Source organism: Schistocerca serialis, chromosome 4 (assembly GCF_023864345.2).
Source record: "Schistocerca serialis cubense isolate TAMUIC-IGC-003099 chromosome 4, iqSchSeri2.2, whole genome shotgun sequence".
In the NCBI taxonomy this organism is placed as follows: domain Eukaryota; kingdom Metazoa; phylum Arthropoda; class Insecta; order Orthoptera; family Acrididae; genus Schistocerca; species Schistocerca serialis.
Window position 1 is genome coordinate 183,916,639 of NC_064641.1, and position 19,846 is coordinate 183,936,484.

Sequence of the window (19,846 nt, forward strand, 5' to 3'; positions counted from 1 at the left end):
AGCATTCAACACTTCATGCGACTAAAGAGCTAGTTGTGTTTCGCAGGAACGATGTTTTCTAAACTCATGTTGACGGTGTGTCAATAGACAGCTTTCTTCGAGGTAATTCATAATGTTTGAACACAATATACGTTCCAAAATGCTGCTGCACATCGATGTTAACGATATGGGCCTATAATTTAGTGGATTACTCCTACTACCTTTCTTGAATATTGGTATCATAAACCAGCAGCAATTGGCATTTCAGCCGATCTTGCCAGTCGAGCTACAGGAATACGAGGTGATGCTTTCTTACGTTGACCCGATATACTTGCGGATGTATAAGACATAGATTACAACGCTACACATCTGAAGACGAATTCTTTGTGCTTTCAAATTCATTGCAAACTGCAATAATGACGATTTCAAATAAAACATTAATAAATGAAATTTAGCATCTGATGTCCCTAATTCTTCCAACAGTATGGAAACTACAAAGTATTGTAGTAGGTTTCATGGTTTTCTAAAGACAGAATAAGACTTCACTCTGTTTAAGAAACGTTCCATTTTAACCCAAAGCAAAAGACTGTTGGGGTAATGCGTCTCATTCTCTATGCAAAACGCATTGTAGATCAGAGTTCACATTTTGCTGAAGAGGATACACCACAGCTTACGAAAGTATCATCCTTGCAGAAGAAAACCACAGAAAATGTTCATTCAGTAGTAATATCTCTTAATACTCTCCCTAGTAGGAGGATTATACTATTATATCTTCTACCATTACTTTTCTGAGAAGCAAACACATTATAGTTTACGCAACAGTTCACGATAGGACGGTCGGATGTCAGTGACCAACGGGCACAATGTTTCGGCAAGTTACCACTTTGCCATCACCAGGTGCTCTGACGAACTGACTGCTTAGGGACCGGTGTGGTGCTTTTATATCCCCCCCCCCCGTCTATGATCTGCCGCTCAGTATGCTGTCCGCGTGCAGCACCCCCTCTCCCCCCGCCTCTTGCCAACACGTTGCTTCGTCCTAGTGGTGGTGGTGGTTAGTCTTTAACGTCCCGTCGACAACGAGGTCATTAGAGACGGAGCGCAAGCTCGGGTTAGGGAAGGATTGGGAAGGAAATCGGCCGTGCCCTTTCAAAGGAACCATCCCGGCATTTGCCTGAAACGATTTAGGGAAATCACGGGAAACCTAAATCAGGATGGCCGGAGACGGGATTGAACCGTCGTCCTCCCGAATGCGAGTCCAGTGTGCTAACCACTGCGCCACCTCGCTCGGTGCTTCGTCCTAGCTCCGTGCCTAGCATCGCGTGCTGGCGCCATCTCGTTGTTCCTCCTGCAGTCCCTGAAGTCAGTTCGTCGTGAGATATCTCCTTTGTTTTCTTAATCAGGCTAATTGAGGGCACCCAGGCCTTAGTAAGGATGTAACCACTACGACAATTGATCAGTGTTTCTCTCACTCCAATCCCAATACATTCTTTAATGGGACAATTCCAGTAGTTAGACGCCTGTGTCAGAACCTTAGTGTGGTCGTAATCCAGTCCTCATAATTGCAGCAGCAATGATTCGTGACTGTCATCTGCTGCAGGCTGGTGTGAATTTCGTGTCCTCGGCAACGATCCCCGGCACTACAGATCGTCTGACCTGTATATGTGTTGCCACGTAGTCATGGTATCTGACAGGTCCCGGATTTCCATAGTCCGAGATCGTATATTGTACCCGTTGGATATTGACATTCAGCCGTTTATCTGTGAACTGTTTGGTCATGATGTAGGCCAAGTGAAGATGAAGAGCCATGTGTGTACAGCTCCTTAACTTTCGTATCAACATGGTCCCTTATGCTAAAAACTCCTTCTGCTTTATTATTTTTAGGACGCTTGACAGACTGATAATTTTACTCTAAAATTAATAAAGACACAAAGGAATTACAGACATTGGCTGCGAGCAGTATTGATTGAAATCAATGGAGAAAGGTGAAAATTTGTAAATTTCTGCTGCACCGTGATTTGAACACCTGTCTCGTGCTTACTACGCAGATCCTCTGAGCACCTTCTATTTTTCCGTTTTTTTTTTTTTTTTAACCTTCGTGGCGCCCAAAGGGAGGGCTGGGGAAAACGTGAACAGGGATCACAACCCGAGGCCTGGCCAGCATTTCCCCCGCCCCCCCCCTCTCCCCTCCCCCTCCAAGGAACCAACGAAAGTGTAGGGAACGTGGATAGAGATACAAAGAACATCAATGATTTATTTATCAATTAATTTCCTTTTTTGTTGTATATTTCTAATTATTATGAAAACCATCGAGAACACCAGGAAACTGGCGTTGCGTGGAAGGAGTGACAAGTCGCCAGACTCGGTGAGACTATTGACGCATAGTATAACTTGTTCTAAGAGTGGAAAAGGCGTGGACGAATTCCTCATTGCAGCAACACCCCAATTCTGTGGTGAATTAAGAAACGCACTACATAGGAACTTGGAGAAAAATTGTCTATATTTGGGATTGTGGACGACGGCAGAATGACATTCATTAAGGAAGTGCCAAAAATCAAGGGTGTTTTTCTCGCCGTCAGAAAACATCCAGTGAACCGCCTGTCCACGAATCCACTTCACAGAGTTCGTCTTCGTTTGCAGGAAGCATCTCGAGTCCGGAAAGAGGAGCAGATGAAGAGGCCAGCATCTGTCGCATCAAGAATCAGACACCTATCACCGATCCGCGCAACAGGTGGTGCTCGTCCGTGCCCAAAATGTCACAGGCGACACACAACGGGGTATCTACAAGGTGTATCCCGTGAAGGCCTGACCGGTATACTTGCTTCCCATTGACCGTAAGGTACCACGCATACTGGACGTCAGTGTCAAGAGAAGGAGAGCACACCAACCGCCAAACAGCACGCCAACTGCAGTGGAGATGCTTCTCCTCAACCACATTCGATTACCTGTACTGCTGACGAAAGCCATAGATCACCTTTATGGATGTCGAACGCAATGGCTATATCGCAGTGCGGATACAGCTCAGTTCGAGGAAAAATTGTCGGAAGTAAAAGGAGCGGGCGGGACGCCCAAAAGTTGGATCGGTGCTGAGAGAGAGTGTCTTGTAAGGGCATCAGTGACAGGTTGGTAACGCACGTAGGACAACGGCACCACAGCGCCAGTTGAGAGCTGACGGAAAGGGCTTTCGCCCTGTCAGGGACGTGGTACAGACCTAAACCGTCCCTGCACCGTGAGAAGTCCCACCATTGTATCTTATCTTCAACAGAAAGCCGTAGCAAAAACATATGCACCCAATGCCGCTAGCATGCACCGGTCCAAGGACGGCGGAATAGCAAGTGTCTGCGCCACGTGGGGGATACGTGACACCAAATATACATTTACATATTCACTGTAGAAGAACGAGGGCTCGTAAATGATGATCTACGAACCCAGTTCATAGTTAGGACAGTAGGCGCCGACAGTTGAAGGCAATCGTGCCCCCCAGATTACTTATGAAATCCAGTCCCAAGCATCGATAGTAGCAGCTACACCCAACGTAGCAGCGCTGTTAGCAAGAAGCCCCGCACCTACAGCCATGCTGCTCGGTTTGCGGACGTTAAGGCCGTTACCAGAAGCTTGGCCGTACGTGGTAACCTTTGCCAGTGACTCCCTGACCTCAGAATCGCTACGAAGAACTATTACGACATCGTCCTCATAAGCAGTGCAACTGAATACATGTCCACTGAGAGATATCCGGAACCATGCGGCTGCTACGGTCGCAGGTTCGAATCCCGCCTCGGGCATGGATGTGTGTGATGTCCTTAGGTTAGTTAGGTTTAAGTAATTCTAAGTATAGGAGACTGATGACCTCAGATGTTAAGTCCCATAGTACTTAGAGCCATTTGAACCATTTTTGAAGAGACATCCTACCAGACGCTGACGGCGGCCACAGAGCAGAGCAACGGTTCCCTGGAAAAAAACATACAACAGTGCAGAGAGCGGGTGGCCTTGATGCATCGAATGGTGAATCGAGATGGGAGGAATTATAGCCCCACAAAGGAGACGAATTACGACATAGACGGTAGTACAAGGGTATCCCATATGGCGGAGCACCCATTCCCGGTAACTCTGATCGACGCAATTGAACGCCTGGCTGAAGTCAAGAGCTGCCGAAAGTTCAGGCACACGGTGAGCATGAGCAAGAGCGATTATCTCCCGATACCGACAGAGGGTAGTGCAGATGTTATTTGCACCTCCCAGAGATGTTTGATCAGGGGAAACCACTGGCCCCACTGTTTAAGAGTTAAAGCCGTGCAGCCAACAGCCAGGTGAAGAGCTTCTTGTAACTGTTGAGCTACATCAAGAGGCGGAATTCGCATATCCGTGACGTACCCCAAAATTTGTGAATGAGAACGAGGAGACGGTCGAGGAAACCTTCTGGGATCTGCACGAGAGGCGACGTAAGGTCCCGATAAATTGCCGTCCACACTGGCGCAATTAAGTGACGAAATGTCTCATAAAATTCCTGTAGGAAGCCGTCGGGGCCAGGCAACTTGCTCGTGGAACCCAAGGATATCATCATGGACTTCCTCCTCTATGACGTTAGCAAGCAGATCCATCGTTGCATCCCCAGGAGCCGAGCCAAAGGAAAGTCGGGAGACCGCCATAATGTTGGCAGGGTGGTGACGTTGTGCTGAGTGCAGCACAACATAATGTGCATGGAGGCAGAGCCTATATCGTTTTGAGTATCTAAACGTCACCATCATCAGTTGTTAGGAAATTAACCGAAATTTTCTGATGGTGGTGGCGTTCCGCTGTCCACGTGGTCTCGATAAGCTGCCAGCAGTTAGGTGAAGTAAGATGGATCGTCTTCAGTTTCCATGGTCTACGGCCGTGTCACACACTATGGCGGTAAAGATTGATGGCACAGATATGTGTGTCATGGTCAGAGGATGCAAAGGGGCAGACTTCAGTAGCCTACACCCCACTGACATTATCGCGGGAGATATAAGTACGTCGGAAGTGGCTAAAAGAATGGCTAGTGAAGTGCATAGACCCCGGACAATCACCATGAGCAGGCTCCCAAAATTCCACAAGGTTGAGAAAGCCGCTAGCGCCGCGCACGGAGAGTGACGCGGAAGTTGGTCTTTGGGTACCTGGGTGGAGTTGAAATGTCTCCTATGATCAATGTATCCTAGCGACACAGAAAAAAGGCTGACTGTCTCGGAGAAGAAAGTGTCTGCTGGATCAAAAACGATGCATTTTCTTTCAGACGTGTCCGCAAGAACAAATACCACACATATATACTAAAATTAATAATCGACAGCAAGGGCATTGTTGGTTGGCTGGTTGATTTGAACGAGGGGACCAAACAGCGAGATCATTGGTCCCATCGGATTAGGATGGGGAAGAAGGTCGACCGTGCTCTTTCGAAGGAAACTCCCCGGCATATTCCTGAAGCGCTTTAGGGAAATCACGGGAAACCTGAATCAGGATGGCCGGACGTGGGTTTGAACCGTCATCACTCGAATGCGCAGAGTGGGCAGAGAATCTGATTTGTTCAGTCAACGTGACAATGTCACAGGGAAGGTCAACAAACTGCCGTGGGAGACATTACAAGAAAGACGTTTTGCATCGCAGAGAGCATTTCTCCTGAATCTCAAGAGCCCACGTTCCCGAACGAGTCAACAAACATACTGATTCGTTAAACGAGTACCTCATGTAATGAGCAAAACTTTAAAATTAATTACGTTCGGGTTCATACAAAATTTCTCGGTTCACTTTTTGCGTCAGATTCAAATAGTATCCCAACCTTTTGATGACTGCCTCCATCATCCTCGTAGGGCTAAGTCGTACTGTGACTATCTTCCTTTCACGTACCACCTGCGATTGGGTTAGGAACCGGGGAAAATGACATTGGTAAACTATATAACACCTGACATACACTCATCAGAAAAAGATTATGACCAACTGCTTATCAACTTGTTTTTCCACCTTTGGAACAAAATACATCACTGATTCTGCGTATCAGAGATCCGACAGTTTTGCGGAGGCATGTGGCATTAGATGTCTACGCACAGGCCATGCAATTCGCGTAAGAAACGGGCCGCTGGTTTGCGTGCGCGTTGATGGCGCCCGATAGCGACGCAGATGAGTTCTGTAGGATTTAAATCAGGCAACTTTGCCCCCGAGACAACCAGGTGAGTTCACTTTAATGTTCCTCAAACCACTGTAGCACGGTTCTGGCTCTGAGACACGGACTATAATCTGCAGAGAAATGACATCGCCATCGGAGAAGACATCAAGCATGAAGGGATGCAGCTGTCAGCGTGTCTTCGAGTAGTACAGCAGGTCACATGCAATCGCAGGAGAATGTCTCCCATAGCGTAATACTGCTACCACCAGCCTGCATCCGCGGCGCGCTGCACGTTTCGAGCCGGGGTTCACATCGATGACGCCGTTTGTGGGGACAAACATCCGCCTAACATAGTAAAAATGTGATTTACCTAAAGAGTCGACACGTTTCCATAGATCGACGGTAGAATCCCTGTGGTCCCGCGCCCACTGCAATCGCAATTTACGATGTCGTTGGGTCAACATGTGAACACGTAGGGGTGGTCTACTGCGGAGCTCCATGTTCCAGAATGTACAATGAACGGTGTGCTCCGAAACACTTGTGTGCGCACGAGCATTGTGCTCTTTCGGTAGAGATGGCACAGATCACCACTTATCCTATTTTGTAGAGCAGACATGTCTCTGAACCTCACGTTCTGTGAAGAGTCGTAGTAGTTTTACTCCCATTCTGTCTCTTTCCGTGGATGCTCACGAAAGTAGCATGTGAACATTCGACGAGCTTCGCCATTTTTGAGATACTGGTTCTCACCCTCTGCGTAATAATAATCTTATCTTTGTCAAAGTAGTTTATCTCAATGCATTTCCCCATTTGCAGCCCATATCTTCGCTTAGGGTGATCCCCCGTCCGTGTCTACTCTATTTGCAAACTTTTGTTACCACGTCATGTGCCCTCAACGCCACCAGGCGCTATCCAGCGTCTCGGTGGGGAGTGGTCATAATGGTTTGGCTGACCAGTGTTGTAGATGTAGAAACACTGATGAGAAAATTTCCCCGTGACAGGCAAAAGTTCGGTTACACGATAAGTCAGTCTAATCTAACAGACGTAAATTCAACTAAATACCTAGGTAATACGATTACGAACTAATTAAATTGTAAGGAACACATAGAAAATGTTGTGGGGAAGGCTAACCAAAGACTGTGTTTTATAGGCAGGACACTTAGAAAATGTAACAGTCCTATTAACGAGACTGCCTACACTACGCTTGTCCGTCCTATTTTAGAATTTTGCAGCGTGGTGTGGGAACCTTACCAGATAGGACAAACGAAGTACATCTAAAAAGTACAAAGAAAGGCAGCACATTTTGTATTATCGCGAAATATGGGAGAGAGCGTCACAGAAATGATACAGGATTTGGGCTGCAAATCATTCAAAGAAAGGCGTTTTTCGTTTCGACGGAATTTTTTCACGAAATTCCGAACACCAAATTTCTCCTCGCAATGCGAAAATATCTTTTTGACGCCGACCTACATAGGGAGGAACGATCAGCACGATAAAATAAGGGAAATCAGAGCTCGTACGGAAAGATATAGGTGTTCATTCTTTCCGCGCGGTATACGATATTGGAATAATAGAGAATTGTGAAGCGGGTTCGATGAACTCTCTGCCAGGCACTTGAATGTGATTTGCCAAGTATCCATGTAGATGTAGATGTAGAGAAGTTCACATTTATTGGAGCATATCCACGTGTAGTCAGTAAATTATTGTCTGAAATCTTGCAATTTTCAGAAAGAATAAACTCTTAAACATTCGCAACAAGTCTCGGAAGTAATGTAAACAACTTCGCGGGAAGTCTCACAATAATAAATTAATATAAACAATGCGGCTCTAAAATTCATTCATTTAAACGACGTAGGATGACTTCCGCAGATACAAAGTAAAAAGTTTTGAATGAGAACACATCTTGCAAAGCTGTTTTTTACTTTAGCTATATACTTTTCTACACCTTTTATGCTATGTTCAATAAGGTTAGTACTACATTTCCTGCCTTACTAAAAGATAGCTTCTGAGGTATGTTGGCAGTACAATGAATATATTTTATAGTTTCTTATTATTTGTATATTGTCTTCCTAAGTGCGCAATCTGGATATATATGCAGCCTTCCCCAACTACTTCTTTCACTCTAAATGCATATAAGATTCAATAAAAAAATTATAAATTTGTTTTGAACAAGACGAATACTTATTACAAGTTGACAAAATAATGATAAACTCTTTCCACCGTAAAATCGTCAGTTTGGATTAACTTCTACGTTTCTTTTACCTTCACCACTAACATTTCTTGGCAGAAAATTCGCTAAAATAACTATTTTGTAGGTCAGATGATGATATGAAGATATTTTGCAGCAATGAAAAGTGGAAGCGTTATAAAAATGATGCATTACGTTCCATTTCACGTTTTTTTAAATGTCTCTCCAAAGAGCTCCGTAATACTTTTTCCCAGTTTCACTCTCGACGTCAGATATGGCAAATGGTGCTATAAATGGCATAAACTGCCGTGAGATGCTTGGTTCGTCTCGCCAGAAATACTAAACAGAAAAGTTCCTATTAGAAGTGACTTTTCTCTACATAGCTTCGTAGCAGATCTACCTATTAATTACTATGTTTCTCTTATTTGTAATTGCTATTCCATTAGCATAAATCCTTGTTTTTAAATATAGTTTTATTTACTAAGACTATGACAAAATGTTGTTCATTGTTTAATGACCCTTGTGACTATTAGTCCAGGTGAAAATGAAGATCTTTAACTCACCGGAATGTATTTAGAGCGATAGGGCCCACCTACGTGGTTAACTGAAAAGAATTCAGTGTATTATTCCTTCCTGCCCGTAGCGTTACTGAAACAAGCGAAAGGTCAACTGTATTTGTGTTAGTCGACTTCGTTGCACACTCATGCGTGGATGACATGTATTGCCATGACCAAGTTCAATAATATTTCAGAAAGTATCGCTGATGCAGTTTATTCAGTTGTCTCAACTCAGAGCACAGATATTGCGCGTTACAAGAATCAGTGTTGTTTCATGTTACTGTGATTTTCTTTAAGTGATTTTTGCACATGGTCTATTTGGAAAGGGCCCAACAAGTAATATTCGAATTCATCGTATTTCGAAGTCTGGGTTATTTAGACGAAAAAGGAAGAGATTACCACAGGTCACTCGGGATTCTAAAGAAATATGTGGGACAATTATGCTGCTCACGAAAGCTTAGGGTACATACCGAGGCCTGCAGTCTTTTTCCTTCACTTAGTAAGCGAACAGAATAGAAGAGAAACCCGCCCGATAATAGTGGATATTGATAAAAAGCACTCTCCTGAACGTACTGTGAAGCAGTAAAAAGAAAAAGTGGGGACAAAGTGTTTAACGCCCCCGTCGAAAAGAGGATGTTGTGTCTGTAGATACATGTGTGGCAGGATTGAAGTTGAAATAAAATAACCTTGGCTATTAGGCACAGTAATTATAAAACACTAAAACAAATGTTAGTCGCATTGAGGAGTACCGCTGAAAAGACAGTCGCAACTTATGTCTTTCAATCACATCGGTCCTCTTCAGTGTGGCTAACTATTGGTCGCCCCGAAGAAAACATCTCCAAAGACAGACGAAACGTCGGTGGTATAGCTGTTTAACGTTTTTACAATGAAGCAAGGGTGATAACATTAAGAGTGCAACGGTAATTCCACTATTAAATGCAGAGGAGATAGCGGATAGATGGAAAGATTACATTGAAAGCCTCTATGAGGGGGAAGATTGGTTTTTACAATGAAAAGACAGTCGCAACTTATGTCTTTCAAGATTACATCGGGAATTCCACTGTTAAATGCAGAGGAGAGAGCGGATAGGTAGAAAGAATACATTGAAAGCCTCTATGAGGGGAAAGATTTTTCTGATGTGGTAGAAGAAGAAACAGGAGTCGATTTAGAAGAGATAGGGGATCCAGTATTAGAATCAGAATTTAAAAGAGCTTTGGAGGACTTAAGATCAAAAAGGGCAGAAGGGATAGGTAACATTCCATCACAATTTCTAAAATCATTGGAGGAAGTGGCTACAAAGCGATTATTCACGTTGGTATCTAGAATGTATGAGTCTGGTGACATACCATCCGACTTTCGGAAAAGCATCATCCACACAATTCCGAAGACGGCAATAGATCAGAGGTGCGAGAATTACCACACAATCAGCTTAACAGCTTGTGCATCCAAGTTGCTTACAAGAATAATATACAGAAGAATTGAAAAGAAAATTGAGGATGCTCTAGATGACGATGAGCTCGGCTTTAAGACAGGTAAAGGCACGAGAGCGGCAGTTCTGACGTGGCGGTTAATAATGGTAGCAAGACTAAAGAAAAATCTTGGCAAGTTCATAGGATTTGTCGACCTGGTAAAGCGTTCGACAATGTAAAATGATGCAAGATGTTCGAAATTCTGAAAAAAAGTAGGGGTAAGCTACAGAGAGAGACGGGCCATATACAATATGTACAACAGCGAAGAGGGAATGATAATAGTGGACGAGCAATAATGAACTGCTCGTATTAAAAAGGGTGTATGACAAGAATGTACCCTTTCGCCCCTACTGTTCAATCTGTACATCGAGGAAGCAATGAGGGAAATAAAAGAAAGGTTCAGGAGTGGAATTAAAATTCAAGGTGAAAGAATATCAGTGAAACGATTCGCTGATAACATTGCGATCCCGAGTGAAAGTGAAGAAGAATTACTTGATCTGCCGAAGGGAATGAACAGTCTAATGAGTAAAGAGTGTGGATTGAGAATAAATCGAAGAAAGACGAAGGTAATGAGAAGTAGAATAATTGAGAACAGCGAGAAATTCACACCATAATTGATGATCACGAAGTAGATGAAGTTAAGGAATCCTGCTACCTAGACAGTAAAATAACCAATGACGAACGGAGCAAGGAGGACATCAAAAGCAGACTAGCATTGGCAGTAAAGGCATTCCTGGCCAAGAGAAGTCTACTAGTGTCAAATATCGGCCTTAATTTGAGGAAGAAATTTCCGAGAATGTACGTCAGGAGTACAGCATTGTATGGTAGTGGAACATGGACTGTGGGAAAACCGGAACAGAAAAGAATCGAAGCATTTGAGATGTGGTGCTACAGACGAATGATGAAAACTAGGTGGACTGATAAGGTAAGCAATGTGGACGTTCTGTGCAGAATCGGAGAGGAAAGGAATATGTGGAAAACATTGATAAGGAGAAGGGACAGGAGGATAGGACATCTGTTAAGACATGAGGGAATGAGTTCCATGGTACTATAGGGAGCTGCAGAGGGCAAAAACTGTAGAGGGAGACAGAGATTGGAATACATCCAGGAAATAATTGAGGACGCAAGTTGCGACAAGAAGTAGATTGTGGTTAACTTTCCGAGACTTTTTAGGAAAAAAAAATTTGTCGCTACCAATACTTTATATGGCCCGCCCGGCTAGCCGCGCGGTCTAACGCGAGCGGGAAGGCGTGCCGGTCCCCGGCACGAATCCGCCCTCGGCGGGGGTTGTGGACTACTGAGGGTCTATGGCGGGAAGAAGCCGCTCCGTCGTTTGTAGGTCCCCGGTGCAATACACACAACGCACAATACACAATACTTTATATTGTAGAAATAACATTCGAGTTTCTGTGTTAAGTACATTAGGTGCATTGAAATAAAAATCTGAACATGAATAAACCATTCATCCCAGTGAAACAAGAAGACGACAATCGTCTGTGTTAGCGATTTTTGAAAAGGACTTGCATTTTTCTTCAAAATCAAAGCGTCTTAAATAAATTTCAGTGGTAAATGACTTCAAATGGTAACTGATAACGGCTTGTCCTTTTTTTTAAATGAAGTAGTTTCTACAAAGCAATGATCGAACATTGGTTTTCCGTACGAAAATGGAAAACGAAATACCATAATATCAGACAGAAACTATATTTCGTTGTGATCTGTTGCGATGGTGAAATGTCCTAATTACACATATGGCCTGAACTGCTTTGTGCTCACAGTCTGAATTCAAGCATTCAGGAGCAACAAGGGTATTCCAGAATGGTTTTTCAATCTGCAGCGGAGTGTGCGCTGATATGAATCTTCCGAGCACATTAAAACTGTTTGCCGGACTAGGATTCGAACGCGGGACAAACGTAATACTGAGACACAGAGGAATTAAAGACATTAGCTGATTTAAGGAAATGTCTTACTAGGTAGATTGCAACTGCACGGACTATCCTTAGGAACAGATACTATTTATATAATTAAGGCGAAGGCGGCGAATGATCTCTTCAGTGCGGGTGCACAACAAGCTCAAACTCCTACAGGAATTGGCGAAATGTATCGAATAACAAGGATGATTGGAAGGGAAAGGGGCCCATCAATAGTGTAGTCATTGGTCTGACGAGAGGCGTCCTGGGGAAGCCCGTGCAGTTTCGCTGACCACTACGTCCGGATGCGACAGTAGTGATTGCATCTACCTAGTAAACAGGGAACCCAGGTTCGACACAACTTTTCAACTTTCCCCACTAATTTAAATCAATACCCGCTTGCAGCCAATGTCTGTAATTCCTTTGTGTCTTAATTCATAGTGGTAGCAGGATCAAAACGGTGTCTGCTCTCTGGGTGATGTCCGAAAGAACAGGCACCACATATATATATGTACAACTTACTAGATTGAGGAGACTTGTATTAGCATAGGAGACGTGACTTAAAAATATGATCTTCCAGTAACAGATTAGAGAAAAGCTTTTCTTGCAGGTTTGCCACAGGGCGTAAAGAATCGGGCAGGAAAAGTAGGTTAATTATTGAACGTGTACAAAGCACCAATAATCTTGTGGAGGACGCTAATTTGATTTTCGAAAAGAAAAGAATACTAGTTTTTTTTTCAAATACGGTGTTTTCGGACTTTTTGCAGTGTTTTTATTTGCATTTGATCCACAATATTCCGACGACAGACCCAGCCTTTTTCTCCGCAGAACGGCCAGAAACACATTATTAATCAATAGCAGCCAGAACACATTAGAGCTCACAATGGTCAAGTGTTTAACAACTGATTCAGAAATATTCTGATTAAGCCAGAGCTCCCTACATTATAATTACGGGCAATACTTCATATGATAGCCTCAACCTTATATTCATGACACGAAAATCTTGGAGAAAGGAAGACATTATGAAATGGCGGTCCGCCCCCGGTAGCTGAGCGGTCAGCGTGACAGACTGTCAATCCAAAGGGCCCGGGTTCGATTCCCGGCTGGGTTGGAGATTTTCTCCGCTCAGGGACTGGGTGTTGTGTTGTCCCAATCATCATCCTTTCATCCCCATCGACGCGCAAGTCGCCGAAGTGGCGTCAAATCGAAAGACTTGCACCAGGCGAACGGTCTACCCGACGGGAGGCCCTCGTCACACGACATTTCATTTATGAAATGGCTGATCTCAAATGAAGCCACTGTATATATTTTATATACTACCGCAATTAAGTTCAAACTGGATGCAAAGATTTAAGATTATTGCAGTGACTGATACATTGTTGCAGATCATATTTTCGTTATATTATGGCACCACCATTGTAAGCTGCGTATTTCTAACCAGGTATATTCTTGTTGTGGTCGTCAGTTGAGAGACTGGGTTGATGCCGCTCTCCATGCTAGTCAATCCTGTACCAGCTTCTCCATCTCCAAGTAACTACTGCAACCTACATCCTTCTGAATCTGCTTAGTGTATTCATCTCTTGGCCTCCCGCTTCGATTTTTACCCTCCACGCTGCCCTCCAATACTAAACTGGTGATCCCTTGATCTCTCAGAACATGTCCTAACAAGCGATCCCTTCTTCTTGTCAAGTTGTGCCACAAACTCCTCTTCCCCCCAATCCTATTCAATACCTCCTAATTAGTTATGTAATCTACCAATCTAATCTTCACCATTCTTATGTAGCACCACATTCCGAAAGCTTCTATTCTCTTCTTGTCTAAACTATTTATCGTCCATGTTTCACTTCCATACTGGGCTACACTCCATACAAATACTTTCAGAAAAGACTTCCTGACATTTAAATCTATATTGTCTAAACTATTTATCGTCCATGTTTCACTTCCATTCTTGGCTACACTCCATACAAATACTTTCAGAAAAGGCTTCCTGACATTTAAATCTATACTCGATGTTAACAAATTTATCTTCTTCAGAATGGCTTCCCTTGCCGTAGCCAGTCTACATTTTATATGCTCTCTGCTTCTACCATCATCAGTTAAGTTATTTTGCTCCCCAAATAGCAAAACTCATTTCCTAATCTAATTTCCTCAGCATCACCTGACTTAATTCGACTACATTCCATTATCCTTGTATTGCTTTTGTTGATGTTCAATTTATATCCTTCTTTGAAGACATTGTCCATTCCATTCAACTACTTTTTCCAGGTCCTTTGCTAACTCTGACAGAATTATATTGTCATCGGCAAACCTCAAGTTTTTATTTCTGCTCCATGGATTTTAATTCCTATTCCAAATTTTTCTTTTGTTTCCTTTACTGTTTGGGCAATATACAGATTGAATAACATCTGGGATAGGGTTCAACCCTGACTCCCTCCCTCCCCAACCACTGCTTTCCTTTCATCTCCGTCGACTCATATATCTGCCATCTTATTTCTGTACAAAATGTAAATAGCCTTTCGCTCCCTGTATTTTACCCCTGCCAGCTTTAGAATTTGAAAGAGAGCTTTCTCTAAGTCTACAAGTGCTAGAAACGTAGGTTTGCCTTTCGTTAATCTATCTTCTAAGATAAGTCGTAGGGTCAGTATTGCCTCACGTATTCCAACATTTCTACGGAATCCAAACTGATCTTCCGCGAGATCGGCTTCTACCAGTTTTTCCATTCGTCTGTAAATATTTCATGTTAGTATTTTACAGCCGTGACTTATTAAACTGATAGTTCGGTAATTTTCACACCTGTCAACAAGGTGTATCGCTATTAATAATAAGGTATTCATGCTACCTGATGTACTTAAATGAACGCGCGATGCTCAGTAGGAAGTTACGGCCTGGTTGGAAAAAAAAAAAAAAAAAGTGACACTTGCTTGGCTTCATGGACAATCTTCCAATCCCGGATGCGCATCATGCCACGCTACGCAAACAGATGTAGCACTTCAGCATCACTTTGGAGAAAGGCGGAAGATCTTATAGATAGTAGTAAATGTACCCTAAGCAACTTATCGTGTAATCTGTAAACTATTTCATCATTGGCGCTATAGACTTACATTGCTGATTTCAGTATCTTATAGAATTTTCCTAGATGCATTATGATGTTTCTGGACATTGCAAAAATCCTCAGATGGAATCAACATAGGTTCCGAAAACAAATATCGTATGAAACGCAGCACGATTTGTTCGTTCACTACGTACAGATGGCAGCATAAAAGCTTCAACGTTAAAGTACCTGGGGCGTATGCCTAAGTGAGTGTTGTGGGACAATTACTTTTCAGATCATATACAGGGTGTCGCTCCTAAGAGTCTTCAGGCACATGTTGTCTGCTGTCTCAACAGATATTTGCAATTTAGTTAACGCATTGTGTAGCTGGAGTCAAACCAAACAATTACTGCTCCTCACATCTTTCATGAGACGCCTGGTGACAACAGGAAGAGTGGTTCGCTTCCCAATACCAATAAAATTACTTTCAAATCAGAATTTTACCTGCCCATTCAATAGAGCGCTCCAAAACTAGTCAAGTGCGATATTTGTTTTATCGATATGTGTTAATAACGACAGTAAAACTTCGAAGAATAACCAGTGCTCCAGGAGCGATAGCACTGCCCTGGCCGCGCTGACTGCTACTGTCATGCATTCAGCGAAACCGAGTCACTGCTGGACTCCTGTTTTACTGTCCCTGTCAGTACACATCGATAAAGAAAATATCACGCTAGACTAATCTGGGAGCGCTCTATCGAGTGGACAAATGTACACGTAAAATTCCGACTTAAAAGTAATTTTATTTGTACTGGAAAACAAGCCGTCGCTTTCTGTTGTCATCGGGCATCGCATGAACGACGTGACTAGCAGTAATTGTCTGGCCTGACTCCTCCTACGCAATACAAAAACGAAATTACAAATAGTTGCCCAAGCAGCGAGGGAAAATGCGTCTTATGATTTTTACGAGGTACGCCCGGCACAAATAAACGACTGAATACCATCGGAAGTTCCGTGAGGCTTTACGAGTATGATGCACTTATATGCACAGATGTCGCAATGCTAGAAGATAGTAGCGATATGCAGGAATACCTGAAGGAAATCGACACTTAGTACACGGATAGACGGTTAGCCATCAACATAAACAGATATAACACATTCCGCATGTAGAAATAGGAGCATAAATGTAAGATACCGACCATAAATTATTGAATGATTACCACATTACCGAACAAACACTGGAAGCAATCACATCCATTAAATATCTGGGCGAATACGTGCGGAGCGATTTAAAGTGGAACTATCGCACAAAACTAACCGCAGGTATATCACAGTCCAGACGGAGATTCACTGGAAGGAACATCAGCAAGTGCAATCCACCCACAAAAGAAGACAGATTGCACAGTCGTGCGGGTATTATTTGAATATTTTTCGTTAGTACGGCATCGGTACCATATAGGATTGATAGAGGAAACAGAGTTAAATTCGAAGAAGAGCATCATGTTTCGTTACAGGTTCATTTAGTTAGCGCGAAAGCGTCACGGAAATGCACAGTGAACTTCAGTGGCAGACGCTGTAAGAGAGGCGTTCTGCATCAAGGTATGATTTACTATTGGAATTCCGAGAGCGTATATTCCTAGAAGAGTCTTCCAATATGTTCTCCCTCCTACGCATACCTACGGGAAAGACGATAAAGGTGAGATTAGAGTGTTTCGAGGTCACACGGCGTATTACCAGCATTCGTTGTTCCTGCGACTGAAAGAGGAGAGGGGGTTAAGTGATATTGGTACACGAAGTCCCCTTCTCCACACACCATTAGGTGGCTTGCAGAGCTTAGACAGATTTTAGAAGCTACCATGAGTTGCCTCAGCACCCTCTTACTCGATCCTGAGTACGCATTTGTTCGTGGATCCTGTTGTTAGTAGTTTCATTATCAATGTGGCAGATATCATTTGATTTGGAAGTAATTGAGAGAAAACCAGACGACTTCTGTAAGTATTCCATTCTGTGGCTTCAATATATCTTAGTTTAAACGCACCAAGCGTAAGATTATTGTCCTATGTTGGCGACAGCTTTTTTGCCGCTTCTCTTCTCCCCTTTCTCACTGAATGCTTGTGAAGTGCATTACTGAATAAGTGGAACTAGGTGCAACGTAAAAGTTTCGTTATTTATCCGCTGTTCGCTGTTTTCACTATCGCAGACATCTGTATTTTGACTCTTTATTATTTGCCTGCTTATTAAATGTATCAATAAAGGCAAGAGGATTCTAAGAATTGCAACTGAAGGAGGGGAGGGGGGTCACAATTTGCTCTGTACACACTAGCATTAGTAGTTCAAATGGCTCTGAGCACTATGGGACTTAACTTCTGAGGTCAACAGTCCCCTAGAACTTAGAACTACTTAAACCTAACCAACCTAAGGACATCACACACATCCATGCTCGAGGCAGGATTCGAACCTGAAACTGTAGCTGTCGCGTGGTTCCAGACTGAAGTGCCTAGAACCGCTGGGCCACAGCGGCCGGTACTGACATCTCACCTTGCCCAATATTTAAACATTTAAGCTGCGCACCAGCGCTATGAAATTTGAGTTGGCGGTTTCTAGCCGGAGTTTGGCTTTGTCACCAGCACGGACTGGACCAGGACAGTTGTGTTGGGACCCGCAGCTATAGCGAGACGGTGCGGCGTCGAATGAAATTCATGTTGTGAGGAACATTTTAATGATACTACTAATGTTATAATTTTGCCGCAATGTAGACTGTATGATGAGAGGATTCGAACCTGCGACCGTAGCGGTCGCGTGGTTCCAGACTGAACCGCCTAGAACCGCTCGGCCACGTCGGCCGGCTAGCACTAGTGAATATCCGTTATTGCCCTGGCTTTCTTCAAACTGATAGCTGTTACGTGTGTCTGTTCCGTGAGTTTGTAATTTTTTTTATTTACTTATGTATTTTTAAAATTTTCTCTAGGGAAGGGCAGCTACCGTCTCCTTCTCCTGGGTGAATACGCTAATACGGGGCTGCAAGAGCCACAAAACTGCCGCATAAACGTTCCTTTACAGTCGTATGCGACTGTATTCGTAAATGTGAGAAGTCGAGTCCAGTGATGCAATAACAAAGGCGGAGGGATACAAAGCGTTGTGTTGCCACGAACAGAGTATGTACGACGTGTTTGTGAAAGTCATCCGTCAGCGTGAGCAAGTAAACAAAATAGGTGTGTGCCGTGTACCTTGTGTCGCCGCGGAGTGCTGCGACGCCTGGCTGGGGGTGGACGGCGCCGAGGGCGGCAGGTGGAAGATGGGCAGCGTGATGCGGGGGCGGTGGCCGCGCCGCGTCGGCCGCGGCGGCTCCGGGGGCTGCGGTTCGCCCTCCGCCGCCGGCACCGGCGCCGTCGTCGGCGTCATCGTCAGTGTCGGCGCTCTGGTTTACCCCGGCCCTGAACTCAGCGCCCGGGATGCCCGCGTCCGCACACGAGGAACGACACCACCCGCTGTGCTGGCCGGATGTGAACTAGCTGTCTCTTCCGTGGGCACTACAGCCTACTTACCAAAATGTTCTCTACTTCGAATACCGTGCGGTAGGACACGGAAAACAGGCAACTGTTCTTTACACTTGTGGGAACCGCCTGATCAGCAACAGAGCCGCTTAGACCTACTCGTCCTCGTTGACAAAAATTTCTATGTAGGTCTGCAATAACCCTACAACTTCGTATCAAAAATATCAATAAAACGTGCGCATGCAGCTTTATGTTCTACAATACCTAATGATATGCAAATACTCGCAGCGGTAAAAAGGATTTCCTAAAGTAAAAACGTGTAGCGAAAATTGCCTTATGAAATTCAGTCTCTATTCAGGTCGTTTGAAATATGAAGTGTTACTGCTCTATTTGTGAACGACCAAGGCACCTATACGGTCCACTGGTCCCCAGAAACTCTTGCTAGCTTCTACCTCCGATGCCAAGCTTCCGTAATATTACATCTTCGCAATATTAGGCGCAACGTGAAAGGCAAGTAGCAGTGCTAGCTTAGCATCAGCTGATTTCGGAAGCCACCAGCGCAAAAGAGTACCAAAGCAAAGCGAATAATTTCACTGGAAGCTTGGTCCTGGCAGCACTCATCAAACAAGAGCCGCGCGTGCGATCACAACTCTCGGACTGCCGCTGCGTACGGCTGACAGCTACTAACTTACCAGAAATTACTGCGATAGAGATGTCATCTTATACCTCCCTTAACGATCTCTAAAGCAGGTGGAACGTCTTATTCACTGCCCACACGCAACGGACCGCCAGCTAGTAGTAGGTGCTCTGAATTCGACTTCTGGACTGGAGACGCCGCTCAGTCAGCTGTGGAAAGGGTGCGCGGGTGTCGTCTCGGACTGGCGGGCGCCCACCGTGCGCAGCGGCCGCTGGTAGGGGTGCTACTGGCGGCGGAGCGGGCGCCGCGAGCACGTGCTCCAGGGAACGCCCACCCGGCGGCGCCGCACGACCGCACCCGACGGCGCCCGATCATCGACGTCGCGACGCCGCACATTCCCGAAATACGCGACGCCAGCGCCGCATACCGTCCGTTCCAGGTGCAGCCGCGCTCCGATTTCACGATTCGAGCATTGTTG

The 19,846-nt window shown here is 44.4% G+C and overlaps 1 protein-coding gene across 1 annotated transcript in view; it reads right to left on the reverse strand.

The window, feature by feature from the left end:
* Nucleotides 1-19,637, reverse strand: part of LOC126473595 (potassium channel subfamily K member 18) — a 522,245-nt gene extending 502,608 nt beyond the window's left edge. Inside the window, exon 1 of the mRNA XM_050100742.1 lies at nucleotides 18,465-19,637. Coding sequence (XP_049956699.1) covers nucleotides 18,465-18,639 — 175 coding nt within the window. The 5' untranslated portion in view covers nucleotides 18,640-19,637. The remainder of the gene's footprint in view (nucleotides 1-18,464) is intronic.
* Between the last annotated feature and the right edge of the window lie 209 nt (nucleotides 19,638-19,846).